General features: G+C 38.2%; 1 protein-coding gene across 2 annotated transcripts in view; it reads left to right on the top strand.

Moving 5' to 3' along the window:
- Window positions 1-1,343: 1,343 nt before the first annotated feature.
- The window catches only part of fam168a (family with sequence similarity 168 member A), a 32,918-nt gene continuing 16,127 nt past the window's right edge, over window positions 1,344-18,134 (top strand). Inside the window, exons 1-3 of one of the 2 annotated variants that reach the window (XM_042486428.2) lie at window positions 1,347-1,576; window positions 15,673-15,780; window positions 16,495-16,586. In XM_042486428.2, the coding sequence (XP_042342362.1) occupies window positions 15,719-15,780; window positions 16,495-16,586 (154 nt within the window). In that variant the 5' untranslated portion in view covers window positions 1,347-1,576; window positions 15,673-15,718. Of the gene's footprint in view, window positions 1,577-15,672; window positions 15,781-16,494; window positions 16,587-18,134 lie in introns of both variants that reach the window. The other variant, XM_042486429.2, reaches the window with a different exon arrangement.

Here is an 18,134-nt window from a genome sequence, read left to right as displayed (position 1 = left end):
GCTAAAATTGTATTCATTATGTACATGAATTATATGCACAAAAAAGTAGGCAGGGTTCTAGACCGTGTATGTTCAGAAAATTGCACTGCGGTGTAATGCGACTCATTACCATTGGATGGCGTTGCCCCGCTGTGCTGCACATTTTGTGGCTTTGATGCAATACCGTTTCACCACCACAGTGCTGCTGACCGAATAACACACTTCACTGCCTGGAACTAATGAATACATGAGTAATGAGTACATAAACGCAGGTTTTTGTAGACATGCACTAACACTACTACAGTGTGTGTTTTTCCTGGCAGTAACAATAAGAAGATATGCCAAAACATACCTTTTCCACTTTTTACTAACACAAAATCACGGAGTCAATCAATAAACACAAAACAGAACAAAGAACAGCGTTATTATACAAACGCATGTCGACTAAACCATTTCCATTCATCTGTATCATCTTTATTAAAAGACTAGTTAATAGTCACAGTAGCCCCTAATATAAAATGCTAAATTATTGATTTATTGATTGATTCAGAAAACAAGTATTATCAGTCAAACTTAACAACAGAAACTAAGGCCATCACTCATTTGCCTTATCCCTACTTTGGTTACAAGTTTTACCTCTATTAGTATTAGAAACCGAATCAGAAATAATGTACTGATACACGGGGGAAAATTCATTACAGTCGCTCTGATACCAAGCATAAGTAATCTAATATTGTCTGCCCAAGAGAGTTCAATACATGCTATGTGGAAAAGGAATACTTGCATTTTTAGCCAGCTGAAGTTGATTTATTGTTTTTATTGAACTACTGTTTGCATATTTCTTGTATGTTCTGGTTGTATTTTATTAAAGATACTACTGAATATATACTAAATGCATATGATCATTATAACGTTGCCAAAACAACAAAGTTTAAAGTGGCCTAAGACTTTTGCACAGTACTGTATAAACATGTGTAATGTCCATGTAAAGTGTGTGCAAATGTAAAACTATCTGCCATATGACAACACAGTGTATAAACGTATGTAAAGTCAGAGATATAAAATATGTGTATGATGCCACAATGTACAACAGATTACGTAAGACGAACAATAACTATAAACAATAAGTGTGTAAGATGCTAAATATAGCCTACATTCAAGGATTGAGAGAATATTGCACATCTGAATAATTACACAGAGGACTGCTGTAGTTAAGTTATTGCACCGATTATTGCGGTTTAGACAGTATGTAAAGAATTGTTGCACCTTAAAACCTTAAAAAATATATTAATGCTATTATTATTCGGCTGCTATGAAAGCCGCTCAGTGTTGTATGTTATACCGCCAGGTCGGACCCCCTCCTCTCTCCTTACATCCCTGCATCCCTCCCTTCCTCTCTCCCTCCCGGCAGTGCATCCCCATCCCCCACACGGTGGCCGTCTCTTCGGGTGAAAGCTGTCTTCCCTGCGCCACTGGTCCGACAAAACGCTGCTGTAGCAGAGCCAGTCAGTCCGCACAGACCCGAGGCAGAGCACACACACGGGAGAGAGCACGTACACACGCGGGGAATCATTTTTTGTTCGACCGATTGGCATTGGTAAGTCTTGTCCGATGTCTATTATGGAGGGCAGGAATGTCCATGTGTCGACTTGCTAGTTGTTCGCTTTTTTCTGTCTTTCTTTTCCTCCGTATCCCTTCAATTGTCCTCCGTGTCGGCTACAGTGGGGGAACTAGCGGGCTAAGCTAAAGGAGCTAGCTTTAATAGCGGAATCAAACTGTTGTCGTAACGGTTTTATCGTTAACGGTTTGCGTCCAGGCGGTAAAAGTAGCCGCCGTTGTTCCGGCGCAGTCCGGTCTGACCTACTGTGAGTGTTTTTCATTGTAGTTTTGCTCACATTGACCCAGCTAGCTCGCTAATTAGCAATTTGAGCAGCGTGTGCCGAGGGATGCAGGGATGCTGCTACGGCGGGCTAGCAGTTGTCTTTTCAGGCTAGCAGATAAGCTAAGCTAACGTTAGTATTATGTGACCCGCATAGATTCCTGCACGGGGTGCTCCGGAATGGTTGAATAGCCATGCTAACGGGAGCTAATCGGATGGTAATTGGCAAGATGGCATCTCGGAGTTGTTATCTAGAAATCGGTGGATTTCCAAAATGGTGTCTTAAGCTTGTTTGAGTGTGACCATTTTTGTCCAACCATGGCTGTTTTGGCGTTGCTTGCTATCTCAGGAATGCAGTGTACTGCCAGTGCATGCCATACTCTGATGGATATAACTATATTATCAACCACTGATGTGGTTGTAAATACAAACGCTCTCATGCTAGGCTGTTTCCTCCAGGCTGTAGCCACTATTATGAACAAAACAATCGTGTTTTGTAGTGGAACTAATTTCTTTATATCCGTGTTTTAAGCTGCGTATGTGGTGTGTTTAAAAATTGTTACAAAATGAAGTGTAGCGTCTGTCCTAAATATATAATTCTTTGCACACAGAATTTTGATGGCTCGCCTAAGTTAAGTCTATGCACACCACTCCTAGGTTCATAGTGAACATGTGGTTCATCTTGAGATTGAGTTTTAGTTACATAAAGAAACCAGCTACGATCAGTTGTTTTACAAGTTCAAAACACATATTTATCATGGCATCAGCTGACAATTATTTTATGTATTGAACAATCTGCTGTTCAGTTTTTGATGTAACTGTTGTTCTTTAGTCTACAGTGAAAACTAATTTGTTTATAACAGTTTTAAGCTGCATCTGTGGTGTGTTTTAGTTCAGTTTTGGTTACACAAAGAAACCACCTACTATCAGAAGTTTACAAATTCAAAATGAAGGTTTATCTGGGCAGCAACTGCTTATTATTATTTTCTGTATTGAATAATCTGCTGTCCCATTTTAACATGATTATTATTCATCAGTCTATAGAATGATAAAAATAATAGTGAATAATGCTATTGAAATTTCCCACAATAACGTCATGAAATTGCTTGTACGTAGGGTTGCAATGGTGTGACATTTTCATAGTATGATAACCGTCTCAGAAAATATTTCAGTTTCTCTGTATCAAGGTATGACAGCATTGCAGAAATATTATCACTGTAAGTTACAGTGACCCTTAAAGAAGTAGAAAGAGAAGGGATAATTGAAACTTTAAATGTTTTTTTTATGAAAGTATGTGCAAAAAGTCTCCCATTTCAGAATAACTAAAATGAAGATCACACTCTCCAGATACATTTTTCAAAACCTTAATTAAGAAAATGTACATGGTATAACTAATAACTAATTTTCATACCACTTTGTTACCAATAAAATATAGTATTGTTCAATGACATTAAATGGAGAAAACAGCCTGGGCAGAGAGAATGTTTGGCATTTTGCTTGATAAACAGTTTAAATTATTAATTCATGATTAAAATTCTTGTTCATTAATTTTCTTTTTTTAAATCTAAATAATTAACCAACTAATCATTAAGCGTCAGTAGAGATGCAACAGTCTAAGAGCGCATCACAGTACTCACTGACAACCTGGAATACAAAAACTAAACGAAACCCTGCATAGTTCAGAAGAGACAGGATTACACAAAATGCTACGGGCATATTTTTCTTCTTCTTTCTTATGACTAGTCTTATCAGTGAAATGAATCCTCTTTGCGATCATCTCTTTTTTGGGGGGGGGATTACCTGCTTCAGTCATTGACCACTAATCCCATTTAATTCAAGAAGCCTTATCTGTCTAAAGGGATTTCTCAGATACTACTGTTCTTGAGCCTTGCCAGAGCAACACAGTTAAAGTTATCTTTTAACAGTTCATAAGGTATTCTGCAGAGACCGGCAGAAGCACGCTGCTCATGTACGTTAGACATTCTGTGATGTGATTTGTTTTAAATTTTTAATTTAGGTTATGCTTCATGAGGCTGAACAACATTAAAGTTATCTTGATTCAGCCAAGTGAAGAAACAGCACACAATCTCTTCAAGACTCTAGTGAAATCAGAATGCATCTGGCAGATTTGCATTTCTCTGGTGAAGGCATAATAAATGCAAGGATAATGGTCATCCTTGAGAAATCCTCTCACAAATTACACTATATTGGTGACATTTTAATTTTAATGTATATTTTTGCTGAGGATAACAACTAGAGCTAAACTGGGCTAAATATCTAAAGTGCTTGAAGTACTTGCTAGTTCAATTTCAAATTTAGACTAAGGTGACCCCTATCTACTATGCCAGAGAAAAGAGGGGGAAATGTGGTGGGTTTTTGGCATGTGTTGAGTGTAGTCTCATGAGTATGAATGGTGGGCTGTACAATACAGCCGTAAAACTGTCAGACTATAGAAAGCTGGAGTCACTTAATGTTTACAAGAGATGGTGGTTCTAAAACAGACTGTTGTCTCTCTAGCACTTCAGTCCCTTGTGGTTTGAACCACTTAATGAGTTTCTCATCAGAGATCAGTGAATGACATGCTTACAGACGCTCACTTCCAGATTCCCCCTCCTCTGGTTTTCAGCCCACAGTCCCTCGACTTAATGACCAGTATTTATTTAATAGAGACGAGCAGATTCGAACACTATATATCTAACACTTAATTTCATCATTGAAATTATTTATTGCTGTAATTCATTGCTAAAACTATGGCTTATATTAGCACGTAGGCTATAGCCTATCGGATTTTCAGATTTTTCAGTTGTCATTTTTTTAATCATTTGATAAATTTATTAGTCTATAAAATGTCAGTTTTCCCAAAGATAGTCCCAAACTCCAAAATATAAATTGTAAAATGAGGAAAAGCAGTAAATGCTCACATTTGAAAAGTTGGAGGCATTTATTATTTGCCCCTTTTGCTTGAAAATTGATTTTAAATGATTATCAGAATAGTTGGCAGTTAATTTTGTGTTGATTGGCTAATTAATTAATTCAGTCAACTGTCATTGCAGCTCTAAATGATGTATTAAGGATGATATGTATCAATGTTTTCACTTTGCGTCGACAATATTAGAGGAATATGACTGAAGTTTATGGATATTCGGTGTCATCAACAGTATATAAATGAGAGAAAATCACCAAAAGAATTCGATTTTACAGGTATTCTTTGCAGGTTTTCAACAATTTCTGTGTCATTATGGTGTGGGGAGTGAATGCAGATGAGCAGTGTTAAGGGGTCCCCTGTGCTGCCTGCTCCCCACCCACCAGCCAAAATTTGCTACATGACTCACAAAATGAGGTGTTTTGCATCATTTGGTGGATTTTTGCTCATAGCACAGCAGGGAAGCCTAAGACTGTTCATCTGCACACACTCCCCACATCATGGTGACAAAAACCTGGTTGAAAATAGGAAAAGAATCCTTTAATGTCGCACAGTGACATCAGCCAGCACCTCCTGTATCAAAAGCTGCTACTGCGAAATGGTACTGTACTTTAGTTTCTTGTATAATAGCATGGACTTGAGACAGTTGATGTTTTGTCTCTCTACATCCAGTTGCCGGTTGTATCTAATCATTTTATCAAGAGCTAGCTTGCAACGGGGAACAGTATTTGAATAAGTATCTTTCATGGAAGACCTGGTCGGCTCTTTATATTGAGAAAGCTAGAAATCTCTCTGAGCTCCTGGCATTGGTCAGCAACCCTTCAAAGCCCATCGTCAGTAATAATGGGGATTTTGTACAAAGAGATATTAAAATATTACTGGTTGCTATGTTAACCACACCATTATGGCCCTTCTTTTCTCCTGTGTTTGTCAAGTCCCACCTCCGCCGCAGGCAATAATTCCTGTCTGCTGTTAATATTGCCTGGAGGTATTGATTGTTTATCATGGGTTTAACTGCCAAGTTCTGGCTCATAAAGTGGTTGGTTGTCTTTTGTGTTTGCGCATGCACGTGTGTTTTTCCTGTTACTCATGAGGTCAAATTATCTGAGATATGAGTCCAGGAAGGCTCAAATTTGGAATAGTTTTACTTGTTAAATCACTGGCTATTAGAGCCTGGTAAGGAGCTAAATTTAAGTAGTTTTTATTTTGTTTTTTGTTTTGTTTCTTTTAAACGAGAGGCTTAATCAAGTGCTAAATAAAAAAGGTTTTGCAAAATTATGGCCTTTACATAGTAAAAATCCACCCACATTGTCTATTTGTCTTTTTTCCAAAGCAGTGTTAAAATGGTTAAAAGGTTAATAAAATTCAAAATTAAACTCATGGCCAAATGAGAATCTGGCCTTGCCCAGCAGCTTATTATTTGCTGTCCCACTTTGGGTTGATGTGGCATTTGTAAGTAATCAATAAAATTTGATGCACCTGGTTCATTAATTTGGAGAACCTTTGAGCTTTATGCATTCATTGAGAGTGCCTTGAAACTTAAAGAGAGACAGTGCAAGGCCAAGGATGAACCAGTTCCTTTTTATATTGTTATTGCATAAGTGGTAATACAGTGTTGCGGATGCACTCATGCGACGCACAGGCATGACCGGGGCAGCTTTTTCTTTGGTAATTATGTAGCTTTTAATATATCACCTACCATTGAGGCGATCAGCAAGAGTTAATTTACTTTCAGCTGAATTTTGGATGAAAGAAACAGTCTTGCTGGGCATTTGGGTTTCTGCAACCAGATATGCGCTATAGCAGAGGTTCCCAACTGGTGGGTCGTGGTCCAGAAGAGCTTTGCTGGCCCATTCTGATTGGACCGCAAGTGCCTTGTGAAAGTGTCAAGTTTTGTCCAAAAAAACCATAATTTTGAAGTACATTGAATTTCTAGAATGGAGCTTATATTTTGAAGTGCCTTTTCTGTTTATTCTTACAACATGTTATATTTCTTTGTGTTTAAAGCTAACCTGTTGTTTACGTTTTGTAATAATTATAATAATAATAATAATGATAAAATTAATTATAATGTCTGGACCTTGAAATATTGACTTGAAATCTGCACCCTGTGACTCGACCAGTTGGACACCACTGTACTACAATATGTAAGTGTAAAATATGCCATTTATAATTCTGTAGATGTTTCCAATTATTTTGGTACAGAGGTGGAATTTCAACATGCAGAAAGTAAAATTTATACAATCAACAAACACCATATCTTTGTCCTTTTTCAAAGTTCACTTGGATGGCAATCATGATGAACTTTTAGCTAATAATCACTTCTGACTTGATGAATTTCACTTTGGCTCTTTGTAATGTCGTATCTTTAGATATCTTTTGGCAAACATTTTCTCCATCCAACAATTTTTGTTGTCTCGTATGTAAATTCCAGTATTGTTCTACTAATATGCTGTAATTCCCTAGTTGCTGTGGCAACCCATTAAAAGCCAAATTACTTGATCCTCCCTTTTAAAGAAAGTTTAACAAAAGCCTCTAATTAACACCTTAAAAAGGACTCCTGTTGGGGACAACTTTGTCACCTCCCCCTCTGTTTCTTTTAACCTCAGTGAACACTATTAACTTTTTACACCATAAACAATGAGTTTTAGATTTCATTCTGCATCATCAAATCATTTTAACACAAACTGATAACAGCAAAAAATTACCACAGAGTAGCTCCTCCTAAATGTGTCATAGTAACCGAGCACCACAGCATGGTAGACATCTCCCTAAATGGATCACGTTTATTTCATGGTAACATAACCATCTTAAGTGGGCGGGCACAATATTGTCACATAATCCAGGGATGCAGACCCATGAGGTATGTGACTGATGAGATGATTTTTGAGAGGAGAATAGACGAGGAGGAAGCCAGCACAGAGAAAAAGGGAGATGCTGTCCCAAAGTGCATAGTGCTGTCCTAGATCTAAAATAGCCCAGGGCTGTTAGGAGCTCTTTGCTGCAGGGCAGGTCTGATTGTGTGGAAGGCAGGGGGGATTTCTGATTCCATCACACTGCCATTGAGCACTATAGTGAGATGGATTTGATCACGAACTTGATTACAAATGTCAGTTCTGATTGTGACAGCAGGCACTATTAGTTGTTCTGTCCCTTGGGCCCATGTTTTGTTAGATGTCATGCTGTTAGGATTTCTGCTGTATTAAAGGCCCTGAAAACCTACATGAGCACAATATTTTCTATTAATATTTAGTGTCAAAGAGAAACTCTTCAATAGGAAACCAAGCTGTCAGGGGCTTTAAAAGGGCTGTAGCCGACTCAGAATTATGCAAGTCAAATCAGATGTGGCTGTTTAGTATGAATATTCAACAATTTGTCTATTTTTTTCATATAGAGTTTTAAAGGTTGAACGGTGCTCAGCACCAGCAGCATTCAAGTTATATAGTAAACAAGTCAACAGTGCTAACGGTGGATTGGCAGTGTGCAACAATGTATTTGCTGACACTAGATATCCAACAAAACCCCGAGATTGTGTCGCATTAAGTTGTTGAAAGCTGTCAATTTACCACTTGTCAGCATAAGAGAGAAGATAATCATTTCTCAGAGCCCCACAGTGCAGTCTCTCTCTATCTCTATGTCCTCCGTGTGTGTGTCTACACAGCAGCCTGCACTAAAGAGTAGTGTGAAAGTCAAGCACAGCGCACTGAAAAGCAAAATAATTAATTAATAAATAAAAATGTTTGCTCAACTTTAAGCAACCCCGGTTGACGGAGGGGTCTCTGATTGATGATTGAATTTCCAACTTTCATGAGGCAGTTGGGCTGCCTCATGAAAGTTGGCTTTAATAAGAGTTGATTGTCAGTGGTCTTGAGTTCAGCAGGGTTGCCACAATACACCCTCCTCCTGCAGCTCTGTCCTAAGCCCCTCCCACTAGACAAGCATGGCCATGTGTTTCATACAATATCGCAGTGTTTGCTATACCTTATTTCATCTTATTCCATTGTGCAGTACATACAACACATTTATTTAGCCCCTCATCGCCCCTCTAGTTCCTCTCTCAGTTAATCAGACCGCAAAGAGACAAGCGTTAACTAGCTATCCAACCTGCTGTCCCCTCATCTTGCTTCCCGTTGCCGTGGACTCCTTCCCAGGGAGAAGAGCAGGCATGAGCTAGTGAGACAGACTTTCAGATGGCAGCTGTAACATCTCAAATTTTGCCAGCACAAACCCTCCAGCGCCAGGTGTCACTGTGGGCTGGTGGCCAGCAGCAGTGCTGGGTCTAAACTGTGTAAAAACAGCAACAGAAAGTTTGCAGATCCAGCGAGGAGTTCTGGGCTATTTGGCCCCCTGGAGCTGGGGTTTGTGTTGGTTTGATTTGGGTTGCTGCAGCAGCTGACTGGCACGTCTGTGTCCATAACTGCTAAACTATTAGCATAATTTTCTCTCCATCTCTGAAATGTTTTGCAAATATTGACGTGTTTTTTTGCTTTGTTTTCTATTGTCAGGCTATTTTGTAGACTCTCCTTTTGGTATGTCAGTCTTCTTTTTCAGGTTGCTTTACACAGTAGGCAGATGTTGCCGATGCTGGAACAGCAACATTTTCAGCAGGACTATCTGCCATTGAATCAGGCTTTCATTGAAGGGACATGCCAGCACATCTGCATTTGTAGATCAGTCAACAGGATTTCCCTCTCTCTGAAATGACCTGTGATCGGCCAGAGTTTCTTGTTACCAGCTAGATTTACAAAAGCCTGAAAACAGAGTCAAAAGGAGGTCTAGAAGCTGAGTTTTCTCACAGATCCCTTGAACTACAATATGTTAAAAGTTTATATGGGATTTTTTTGCCCAACAAAGTCAAAATTAAATAGCCTACCCCAGCTTTAATCGTTAGGTCGAAACAAAGTTATGATAGTGTATAATTTAATGTTTTAATAAAACCCTAGTAACCCAGGGTAACATTTTCTAATGGCTTGTTATATCCAAAGGTTTCCAGGTGATTATCATGGAAGACAAAAATCCAGAAAACATTCACATTTGAGGAGTTGTACAAACAGTCACTTTTTTTTCTGGCATTTTTGCTCTGCAAAAAGAGTTTGAAATGAGTAACTATTACAGATTAATATTCTGGAAAAAGACATTACAGTAAACCAATGTTAAAATAATGCGATTTTAAAAAAAAAAGAGTCGCCCACAGGATATTAAATATGTAACTCATTATAGGTAGCTATTTGGAATATCGAAGAAAAAAATATACTTGATTCACCACATTACACTCAGTAGTTTATCTCGTTTCTTTGGTCTTATGGTTTTTATTTCTCCGTTTTCTTTTCATATGACCCAAGTGAAATGCTGCCTTCTTGAGGATTAAAAAAAAAAGCTGTTCAGCTCTATTCTCTCCTGCACTGAAGTGTGATGACGCCCACCGGTTTTGATTTGTTGCTTTAAAGAGTAGATGCCTGGTGAGGTATTATGTGGGAGGATAGAGTTGGTGTGGGGGTTGTGTTGTATTGTACATGTTCTCTAGGAATGGTAGCTCTTTGTGTGTGCGAGTGAGTGAGAGGTTTATTCTTTCACAATCCTCCTCCTTCCTCATTATTACCTCTTCTGGTCCCCTGAGGCTGCAGGAATCTCCCTTTATGGAGTGCAACCAACGTTATTGTTTTGCAACATTCACATTTTGATATTAACATACACAAATTAAATATGGGGGCATAATCTTTGAAGATCTGAAACAAAGCGAAACCTGACAGTGCTATTACTGAGCACACACAAAACATTTAAAAATAGACACACACAAATTCGGCCTAGCTCTGTTAGCATGCAGGTTAGCGAGACTTGTGTGTGCTCTCAGGCCTTGCGGCTATAGCTATGAATCCAGCCCAAATGAAGTCCTACTAATAGAGTTTAAGCTTAACAAAGTCCTGATAAATAACTGTTTAAGACAGGGAGCTTGAAGGGCTTCTTAATAATGTCAGTGTCAACATTGAAGGTTGCAGTTAGGGCTGGGCAATTTTTGACACTTATTTTCATTATGATTTCGGCTTCCTGCGATTACGAAAGCAAGATAATCGATAATGGTGCCGCATTCTGTTTCTGCTATTATGCTCTCGTTTTGTCTTGTGCAAAAAAATCACGTTCCTTTTTCCTTTACAGCAGTGCACTCAATGCCTTTTCGTGTTTTATTTTTTTGGTGTTTTATTAAGTGACTAGCGACAAATTTTGCAACTTGGGAAGAAGCAAGAAACATTCAAATATATTGTTAATCTTCAAATATATGATAATTTTTCATACATTTATTTTATCGTTCAGTAGAAATATTCAAAATTAGCAACTGTTCTATTAATTGCTTCAGACATTCATCAAGCAAAATATCCAATATTTGCTGATTCCACCTTCTCAAAAATTAAGATTTAATGGTCTGGCTTTTCTCATTTATAAGAATATTTTAATGTTGTTTGGTTTTGGACTGTTTGATTGGATAAAACAAGGAATTTGTGTAAGTCAGTGTTTAGTAAATAAAAATAGGCTTTTATTACAATTTTGTAATGAAATTGAAAATGATTGTTAGTTGCACTATGTTCACTGAAATTATTTGATATAGTTTTGACTTTTTATGTTGTGGCATGATTGCATGCTTGTGTGGCCTTGCAGTCTAGTTGAGAATCTCGAATTTAAGGTATTTGAACAGATATGTACTAAAAGAGTCAAATCAATTGCAAACAACATCCATTCAGTGCACACCATCTTTTGGCATCTTTTATGTGCCAGCATCAGCTTTTACTCCAAAATCCAATTTTCTGTTTTTCATCAGTGTCATAGACAGACAGGTAGCTGAAAATTTTAAGTGAGATCCAGTTTGATGTCGAGGATGCCAGGTGGTTATAGAGCCAAACGTGGTAACATGGTCACTGGTATCATTGCAATAAGCTACTGAAAGGTGCAAAAAATATCAGCAGATGAGTGAAAACGCTTTATGTCTCGTACAGTTTCATCATCACTGTCAGAGTCGGCTGTAAGCTGCAGCCCTTTGACTGATGAGGGGATGTTACACTGCAGCTAGCCCCGCTGTCTTTGAAGTCTGGTGTGATTGTCTCGAGGAGAGAGGAGCAAAAGGATAGATAAGTCATTTTTTACAAAATGCATTTAACAGCCAGTTACTCATAAAGTGTGTGCATGAGGAATTGTAATGCACCTGTCAAAAACTGAGCCTTTAAAAAAGTCACAAATGTGGATCCAGACTGTTTTTGACCAGTTTGCCTTGTAGCTCCTTCACACTAAAAGCTTTAAAATGTATCCTAGCAAAAACAATGGTTATCTCCTCAGTGTTTGAATGGTCAAAACATTCTAACTAATGGTAATGTTAGTTATTTTGATAATAATTTAATCATTTTAAGTCATAAATCAAATTTTTAAAAAAGTAGCATTACCAGCTAAATACTTAATGTTTTCTGAGTAATTTGAAGATATTATTTTCCGACTTCAGTAACTCAATTTTTCACCTGCTTTTCTGTCCATCAACGAATAAATTAATTGACAGATAGTTTCTGTCTTTAATGATTGTAAATTGAAGATATTTTTGGTATTGTAATCCTGTTTGGCCTAAACAAGACATTTAAAATAGGAATCTGAGAAATTGGGATCGTAATTTTATTATTAATTTAATAAATCAAGAAAATAATCAGCAGATTACTCAATTATGAAAATAACCACAAGTGAGAGCTATAGATGCATAAAAAAATAATACATTAATCAGAAATGGCAGTCATGATTTGCAGCTGCACACAGAGATGGAAACTGATAATATCTGCCTCCAGTACAGATGGTATATAAATTATCTACTTTCCAAAAAAAGCACTTCGTTCCTTTTACAGTAAAACATGTAGCAGAAGAAAATTGCACTTCATTGTGAGGACACAGTCGAAACCTTTGGCTCTGAGTACCCAGCAGCAGTTGCTGTTTACTGGTGTCTGTCTAGCAAGTGCGGATGTGTTATTGATATTTCAGGCAACCAACAATACGTTGTCATTTTTAGTTCTTTTGGTTATGAAGTATGCCTTAAGAGCCAGAAATGCTTCCAGACCATGAAAGGATATGTGTACTCGTCTCTGGCCCTTTACACTGTCCTACAAATAAATGTAGCCTAAACTGTCTCTTTCATAGAGGATATCCTCTAGAGAATTTTACAATCATAGTGGTCCGTTGAACAGAAGGTCTTCATTCCCTCCCCCTGAAAACAAAAAGGAGTTGGTCTGACACTCCTACTCATCACATGCATTTCTACCATATTTGTTCCTCTCACACACACCTTCATTAGGCACATTGTGGTGCCCGTCTTTTTCTCACCCATTCACTTCTGTCACCTTTGCCTACACTCACTCACAGACAGACACACACACACACACACACACACACACACACTCTGTTCCTCGGGCTGACATGGATGAACACACGTCTTTCTCTTCTTTATTCAGGCACAGCTGTAACAGGGTATGTGTTAGCTTAGCCACCTGTCTACGTGTTAATGGGCATTGATCCCTCACGCTACACATTTACTTGCACATTACAACTTCTCATGTGAATTACCACCAGATAAAAAGCTCCCACATGGTTTACTGTAACTTTTATTTGATGCTTTGGTTCGGTAATTGCCTGTTAAGATAGATAATGAGAGACTAGATTTTCTTGAAGCAACAAAATAACACAAATAAAATTAGAAGAGTGCGTTGGCTAATGATAAAATGATATCTTCAACCAAATTATGACAATGATTTTGATTTTCGCAAAAGCCATGGGTTGCTATTAGATTGCAATTGTATATGATTGTTGATAATTGTCTCAGAAAATATTGTGGTTTCATGGTTTCATGGTATTACAGAATTACTATTATTATCAGTCAGAATAACCCTTACAGGAATGAAAACAGAAGGATAAGTTTTGGTTGAACAGACATTTTATTATTGAAACTTGAAACATTTATTTAATGAAGGTATGTGTAAAAAGTCTTCCTTTTAAAATAACTAAAATAAAAGCGAAACTCTCAGCCTAGTTGCATTTTCCCCCATTTTTGTAGATAAGCAAATGTAAACGGTATGATAACGTTCAACTTTCATATCACGGTATACCCTCAAAGTGGTTTTGTTGATTTGTTCATTGCAGATCAACGGTACAGAAAGTTAAAACTTGCACAGTGAGCTTGGAAGACATTTTAGGAAAATTCAGGGTTGCATTTGCAGGAAATGATCCAGTTAAGCTGTTTGTTTTTTTTTAAATGTGGCAGTTGCAGTAATCTTTGTGTTTTGCTTTAATCTTGATAATCACATGTTTGCATGTAGAAACACCGATGAAGTGAGGTGGAGAAAAGTAATGATAAACTAAACGAAGAAGAACGGTGTAAGGATTGAAAGGTGGGAGGCAGAGTTGCCCCAGAGGAAGGATTTAAATCATAGGAGGTACAGTAGATTAATGAGGTATGTACTATGTGATGTGTTCAGCATTCGGTTAATCAATTCCCCTGGCACATTCTTTTGTTATGAGATATGAATTTGGGTAATGAACCAAAGCTGACATATCACCACTCTTGTTTTCTCACACCCACAAACACAGGCTCATGTTTTTGATCATTTTTAGGGCATGCATATGTGTGTTTTTAAGGAATTCATGCACAACTCACAAGCAAATGCACCCACGTGTTTGTGCTCACATTCAGTTGTCAAGTGTTTCTGGGCGTTTTGACGTCAGTGTTCCTGGACGGAGCGCTGAAATGCTTCCTTGCCTAATTTGAAGTGTCACTTGGTGCCGTTTGGCATCACCACGGTACAGTGTATGCCCTGGAATTATGACAGTGAAGCTGTAATCATCTGAAGGATTTGTTAACTGGCCATGAAGCACAAGCCCAGGATGGATCGGTCAGACTTAAATTTGTACAATATACAAATCTACAGGAGGCAGAATTGGACAAAAGAGTTTTTGATAGTCTGTACATGGTGAATGGATGATGTGCTGTGTGCTGAGAGCTTGCCACGACATATTTCACGCAGTCTTATTACATACAGACGGCAGAGCCACACCGAAAACCAGAAAGAACCAGCCTGGTCACTGCCATCACATCTCGGGGTCCCATCTCTTTCAGAAGTACAAATCAACACAAGATACACATGAACCCAAATAACACACAGCTCACGTGCACCTTTCCTCTCTTTATTTATTCCTCAGCTGTTCTGCTCTGTGTTTGTGCAATGCTCTTGTGGTTCTGGCTCATGTGTGTGCTAGATCATGCTTACTCATGGCTCAGTGCAAAACTCGGCCTATTTGTACTATATTTTGTTCCCTGTCACTTGCCCGCTCACTGGGTGCTTTTTTTTTTTTCGTTTGGCCGTCTTAATGTTTTCTTTGCTGCTTGTATTGGATGTTGTGTACAGCACATCACATATACACACACTCATACTCATGTCTCACTTTCTCTTGGACATGTACACATCATATACAGACACAGAAATGAATAAAATATTACCTCAAGGCTCTTTTTATCAGCCAGTACTGCTAGAAACAGCTTGTTTTTGTATGCACATAAACGGCTCATGGTAGATTTACCCATTTCACAGTCCATGGACAACACAGTCCATTTCACACAGTATTTACATAAATATTTTTATCCATACACTGACTTGTATTTAGCACAGTTATGCATTTATTGGTAGCTAAAGGCACAGCAGTCACCACAAACACTCACTCAAATGCACCGTCTAAATCACTGTCTCCCCTGCTGCGGTCACTAACCATTTGCTGTTGCACTGGTGCTTGCTTTTTTGCTATTTTATTTATTTAATTATTTTTTATTTTTTCCTTTTCCTGTGTTCGTTGTAATCATGACCTCTCGCTGTTTTAATTTCAGATTTGCATATCCACTTCCACTCCTTCCTCATTTGCATACAGCAAGAATGGCGAGCGGGCATCCCACAGACAAATTCAGTTTCATGTATCAACCAGACACGCACAAGAGGTACGGGGCACGCATGCACACACACTCACACACACACACACACACACACACACACACACACACACACACACATGTACACAATTTCCCATGCCCATATTCTCCATGAAGCAGGTAAGTTGGAGTTGAAGCGCTTGAGCTCTTTTCGTCTACATTGTGAGACTGGCGGGGAAAGATGCCGTATGTGAGACGTAGTATAAATGTCTCTGTTATTGGTCACCTCCTTAAATGTTTAGTGGCCACTTCTTCGTTCAATCCTGTTGTGAAAACCTGGCTGGTAGAGCTCGCCCTGCCTTTTTAGGTGCGGCACTGAAAATGCTGCACCTAAAAAGGCAGGGCGAGCTGTAATTAATGCCACACAGGAAAACAAACCATTATTTTCAGTGGACCCATGCGTACTTGTGCTTTTTCGTCAGTACCTTATTTATTCCAAAAGTGTGTGTTTTTAAATACGTACTTACGTTGAGCCTACTTGAGGGTGAGGATTCACAGGGATTGATTTTTTTTTTTGCATGCTGGCAAAATCCTTCAGCTGGATGTCGCCTTAAGAATCTGAGTTTGGGATTTATGTGCGTGATGAGTGTGTGCGTATGCTTGGTAATCGTAACAATTTTCTTTCCAATTTACACGGCTTACCTCTCTCTCCTCTGTTTTTCTTCTGTCTTCTCTTATCCCCCCTGCCCTCTCTGCCACACTGTCTTTTTCTCTCTTTCTCAGTAAGAACAGGTTATCTTCAGCTATGAATCCAGTCTACAGCCCTGTTCAGCCTGGCACCCCATATGGAAACCCTAAGAACATGGCCTTCACAGGTGAGACTTAACACATACACACACATTTATCATCCTCAATGCCATAATAAACATGCTTTTAAGGATATCTGCCAGTGACACGCTGAATTTTGAGTCAGTGAACAAGTTCCTTGAAAGTTATGGCCTCTTGATTCTACCTAGAGTTTTTAAAGGGACAGTTTACCCCAAAATCCAAAATGCATATTTTTCCTCTTACCTGTAATGCCAATTATCAGATATCAGACATAGAGATGCCTGCCTTCTCTCCGGTATAATGGAAATACATGGCACTTAGCTTGTGGTGCTCAAAGCACCCAAAAAAAAGAAAGAAAAGGAAAATTTTCTAGAAATTATGAAGTGGTTACTCAAGATAATCTACAGACCTTGTTGTGCGTAGTTACATGTAGGAACTATTTTCTTTCTACCTAACTACAGCTGCCAGCTGTAGCACTACACAGAAGGAAGCATTCATGTACTTATGGACGAGACACTCGTGATAGATTAGACCTAAACGTTAATGGTGTCCTCCTCGGCTGAGCTGTCCTTTCTTTCTTTAATACTGTTGGTGTGTCCTAACACCCCCCCCCCCTTTTTTTAATGAGTAGGCTAGAATTAGTCAAGCTAAATTCTCTTTTCAAAAAATGGAAAATGTTTTTTCATGTATAAATGAACTATTCTACACTATAACACAAACTGCTAGAGAAGTGCTGCAGCATTAGACTGTACAGTAAAACTATAATGCTGCTTACAAATTAGGGTTATAAATACATATTATTCTCCTGCACTTTTAGCATATGTGCTAGCACTATATCTTAAAATTGATGGCACCATCACCACCAGATATTACGTTAAGACCTTGGACTACATGTATGCTTTTCCACAGTCTATAAAATGGGTTTTGGAGAAAGAAAAAAAATAAATCTGTGTATATATATATATATATATATATATATATATATATATATATATATATATATATATGTATATATCTCCTTTATTTAACCAGGTAAAAGACTCATTGAGATTTAAAATCCCTTTTACAAGAGTGACCTGGCCAAGGTGTCCTTGGTGAGCATCTGAACAAAGAATTTACATCTAATAATCATATTGCAATAGACAAGGCAGTTTGCAGAAACAGGTCACAAAAAATTTTCAATAAACATTTAATGGTGGAGATTTGGGACTCAATTGCAATATATAAGCAATAATGTAGTATCCAGAGAGCTTGTGTACTATAAGAAAGTGATAAAATACAAACTAGTAAAAAATGTTTCTGGCATTTTTAGTACAAGTGGGGGTTGATGCAGCATGGAAAGTGTTAGATAAGGGTAAAGGAAGGTAGGAGATGAGAGTCACAAAGTGTTGACTGAAGTTCGGGATGTCAATAATCTCAGATTGAAGAGGCAGGGGGAAACAGAGTCAGCAGTCTTTGCAGAGCAGCAATGTGAACCTGGATCATGACCTAAAGATCCACATCGTGGGGCCTTTAATTTCATACAAGCACAAGCTTTCAGTGCAGAGTAGGTAAAGGACTTGTTGAGATGTACCAAGACAATAGAAAAATAATAT

The sequence above is a fragment of the Plectropomus leopardus genome, chromosome 6 (genome assembly GCF_026936395.1).
Source record: "Plectropomus leopardus strain MGB_pleo_1.0 chromosome 6, ASM2693639v1, whole genome shotgun sequence".
NCBI classification, from domain to species: domain Eukaryota; kingdom Metazoa; phylum Chordata; class Actinopteri; order Perciformes; family Serranidae; genus Plectropomus; species Plectropomus leopardus.
This window is presented reverse-complemented; position numbering and strand designations above follow the sequence as displayed.